The sequence below is a fragment of the Cucurbita maxima genome, unplaced genomic scaffold (genome assembly GCF_002738345.1).
Source record: "Cucurbita maxima cultivar Rimu unplaced genomic scaffold, Cmax_1.0 Cma_Scf00028, whole genome shotgun sequence".
Taxonomy (NCBI): Eukaryota; Viridiplantae; Streptophyta; class Magnoliopsida; order Cucurbitales; family Cucurbitaceae; genus Cucurbita; species Cucurbita maxima.
This window is the reverse complement of record NW_019272044.1, coordinates 2,245,951-2,249,575: the sequence shown is the minus strand read 5'-3', so window position 1 is coordinate 2,249,575 and position 3,625 is coordinate 2,245,951. Positions and strand designations below refer to the sequence as shown.

The 3,625-nt window shown below is 35.8% G+C and overlaps 1 protein-coding gene and 1 non-coding gene across 2 annotated transcripts; both read right to left on the bottom strand.

The window, feature by feature from the left end:
* Positions 1 to 569: 569 nt before the first annotated feature.
* On the bottom strand, positions 570 to 667 carry LOC111465273. Its single transcript, XR_002714190.1, has one exon. It is a non-coding gene; the product is annotated as a U6 spliceosomal RNA (small nuclear RNA).
* A 176-nt stretch (positions 668 to 843) lies between these two features.
* LOC111500278 (uncharacterized protein DDB_G0284459-like) lies at positions 844 to 3,025 on the bottom strand. Its single transcript, XM_023151993.1, has one exon. It carries the CDS (start codon positions 2,853 to 2,855, stop codon positions 1,146 to 1,148), a length of 1,710 nt encoding a protein of 569 aa, XP_023007761.1. The 5' UTR covers positions 2,856 to 3,025; the 3' UTR covers positions 844 to 1,145.
* Between the last annotated feature and the right edge of the window lie 600 nt (positions 3,026 to 3,625).

The window sequence follows — 3,625 nt, the reverse complement described above, 5'->3', positions numbered from 1 at the left end:
AAAAAAAAAAAAAAAAAAAAAAAAAAAAAAAAAAAAAAAAAAAAAAAAAAAAAAAAAAACTTAATTTTAAAAATAAAAAATAAAAAATGAAATAGAGAAAAATACACAATTTAAAAATACACCTACTATCTCTCCTTTAATTGAAGGCTTAATACTCTGCCTTCACATTTTTTTTAACTAAAAAAAATATATCAATCCAATAAGTTCTAATAAAGTTTAATTTAAAGAAAATATTAAAGAAATTAATAATATTATAAAGGAGTGATCTAAAAGACACAATCCAGCCCAAGCCCTTTAGAATAGATCATGGGCTTTATCTCTATTGGGTTTGGGCCGTTGCAAAGCGTTCACCCATCTTCCTTTGGGCTTAGCCCTTCCAACAATGACAATGGAAAAATATGAACGCTGAAAGTCACCGCTAGTTGATATTGCCCTATTTGAGGTTTCATTTCGGGATTTCCTCAAGGTTTTAAAATGGATCCCTAGGAAGAGGTTTCTACGCTCTTACAAGGAATGTTTTGTTCACCTCTTCAACCAATGAGTGATCTCACAATTCACTGCCCAGTGTCTAGCTTTGGTACCATTTATCGATTTGTGCGTGTCATCCTTACACGAGAGTCATGTTAATCTTCTATGTATCGTTCTAATGTTATCGGATGTCCCTGACTTTTAAATATTAAAATTCTTATCTAGTTAACATGTACCTTTAACAAAGAAAGGTTCGAGTTCGCGCCATTCGAACATACCCGGACAGGAAATATTTAACAAAAACCCATCTTTGGCAGGTCAAAGTGCCAAAAAAATGCCAAAAGCACTCTACCAAGTTCCAAATCTAAAATGGGTTATAATTAAACTGCTTGTGCTAAAAGTTCTATATCCAAATATATAGAAAGAAATATTTGATGAAGTGAAACAACCAAGTCTATCTAACTCATATAACTAAAGTTGTTTCAGCTGCAGATCAATAAACACTAACGGGAAGATGCCTGCTGAAATATAGAATCTCTCATATTTGGAGAAGATGAAACACTTACCAGGAATTGAACTTGATGATCAAAGAAGAAAATCATGTAATGTCAGTTGAATGATTTGGAGTTCAAATGTTGATGAACTGACTGAAGAAGGGTTAGATGTGTCCTTCAACTTCAACTTTGCTTTGAAGTGTTTCTACGAATTTGTCCAGTTGATCGTTTGATTGATTCAATCCTTTGAAGCCTGATTTGCTCTCTGAATTTGGCAATGAACTCATCAGCCTTCTTATCTACATCTGGTCCTCCATCATTGCTCAGATTGCTAGAGCCTCCTGCTTCTTCATTACTTGAACTTCTTTCATTGTCTCTACGGTTCACATTAAAAGGTTCTCCATTGTCTTCCCTAATAAACTTTCCCACCATGTTATTGTCTTCTTCCTCACTTTCCATGTCGTCGTCGTCGTCGGTCTCCATGCCGAGCTTTTCAACCGGTTCTTTTTTATCGTCATCTGGAAACTCAATGGGGTTTTCTTCAAAAGCTTGGACATGGGTGTTCTGATCTATCATCTTCCCCTTCAACTGATCATTTCCACCAAATTCTCTCCCTCTTCTTGTTGGCTCATTCGCAACTTCTCCAGGTCTGATTTTTCTAATAGATTTCCCCATTGATAGAATATCATCATAATTTCTTGGCAGTGCTTCAGCACTTGAGTTAGTACCCATCACCATATCAATGTCATCTCCTGTATCACGAATTGATCTTCTGGGCTTGCTAGTAGTGACGCTTCTCTTCAAATCCTTTTGATGAGGTACATCATTGTCGTTCAACAAAGAGCTTGGTTTCATTGAGGCAATTCTTCGAACATGTGGCGGGGGTGGAGGTGGCGGCGGAGGCGGAGGAGACGGGAAGAAGCTCTTCTTCCTTACCGAATCCTCAGAACTCTTGGCCTTTAATTCTGGCGACACATTGGGTGAAGGAGATGGCTTCCTTGGAAATGGAGAAGGAGAAGGAGGAGATAGCTTAATGGCACTGGCTTGGAAGGACCTTGAAGTTTGAGGCCTAGAAGACCTAGAATCGATCCAATTCGATTCAGATTCCTCCATGGGAACAGCAGGGGAATACACAGGGGGATTATCAGCTTCTTCTTGCACCTCCGTCCTCCCCGATCTCGATCGCCATGGAACCGGGGATGGAAGAACGACATTTTCATTCAAATTATCCTCAATTCCTTCAAGACTCAGTCCCCCAAACTCCCCATTCGAACTCCTCTTCGAATTGCTCAATAATCTTCCCGAACTCACTCTCGACGTAGATCCAGAAACAGTTCTAGACTCATCGTCTACAACAACTTGAGAATTCAAGCTACGAACAGGAAGAAGCAGAGGCTTCTCACTCCTAACTCTCTGCTCATTAACAACAGGACTTTCTTCAGCAACAACCAAAGACTCATTCCTAAAATACCTATTACTCCATGTTTGGACCTTATTTCCATCAGACGAAGACATAGATTCATCATTAGCAGATGGAGTTTCAGCCTCATCATCAAAAACAGACGAAACATGAAGCAAACCAGAAACATAAGACTGAACATTATCAAAATTAGAGACACTAATTCCATCCTCTTTCTCATCGTTTCTCCGGCTAAAAAGGCCGTAAGAAACAGCGATTCCGACGAAAAGAAGGTGCAGAAGCTCCCAGGTTCTAGTGAGTAAAGTTTGATTAACAAACTCAGGGGCTTGGGAAGGGACTAGAGGGAGAATCACTAGAAAGAAAATCGCCATTAAAATTTTATACAAGATATGACTATTGAACTTACTTGGAGTAGCCTGATCTTTCCCTGGCGGCAGATTTGGAGGTTTGGCGGGAACGTCCGATTCCGCCATTGAAGAAGGATGAAGAAAAAGGCTCTTGTTCTTGGCTGAACTGGAGGGAAATGGAGTTGCAGAGAAGAGGAAAACGGATGAAGAAGGTGAAGGTGAAGACTTAATGGCGAAGGAAAAAGTAGAGATAGAGAGAGAGAGAGAGAGTTGCAGAGAAGAGGTAAGGAGTTTGGGGAAGGAACAAAGAACAATTTGAAGCTTTGCTTTTCGAACAACTTTTTAACGGTTCCCGTCAATTGACCAATGTACCCTTCTCTTTATCTTTTTATTTAACTCATAAATTAATAAAAACATCTTTAAACTAATAATTTTTTCTTAAAAAAAAAAATCAATAATACTCTTAAACTTTAATATAATAATATTTATACAAAATAAATTTTTTAATAATATTTCAAAAATAACATTAAATTTTATTAATTTTAAAAAAATATTTAAAAGTATCAAAAAGTCTTAAAATATTTAATATATTGATGAAAATCATCTATTTACAGTCACATAAATTATTCATCTTTCTCTTTAATTTTAAAAGTATTAACCATAATTTTTTTTTGAATTTTTCAAAACTTTTAAAGATATTAATATTAGTTTCGAAAGTTTATGAATATTTTGTTGAAACTAGTACTAATGGTTTCGTTCATATTACTAAGATACCAGTTTTGTTGAAGTTTTTAAAAAAAAATTAATAAACTTTTAAAAATGGAAGTTTTTTTTTATTTTTTTTAAAGTATTATTACAAATTAAAAAAATTATGGGCATTTCATGTCAATTTAGTA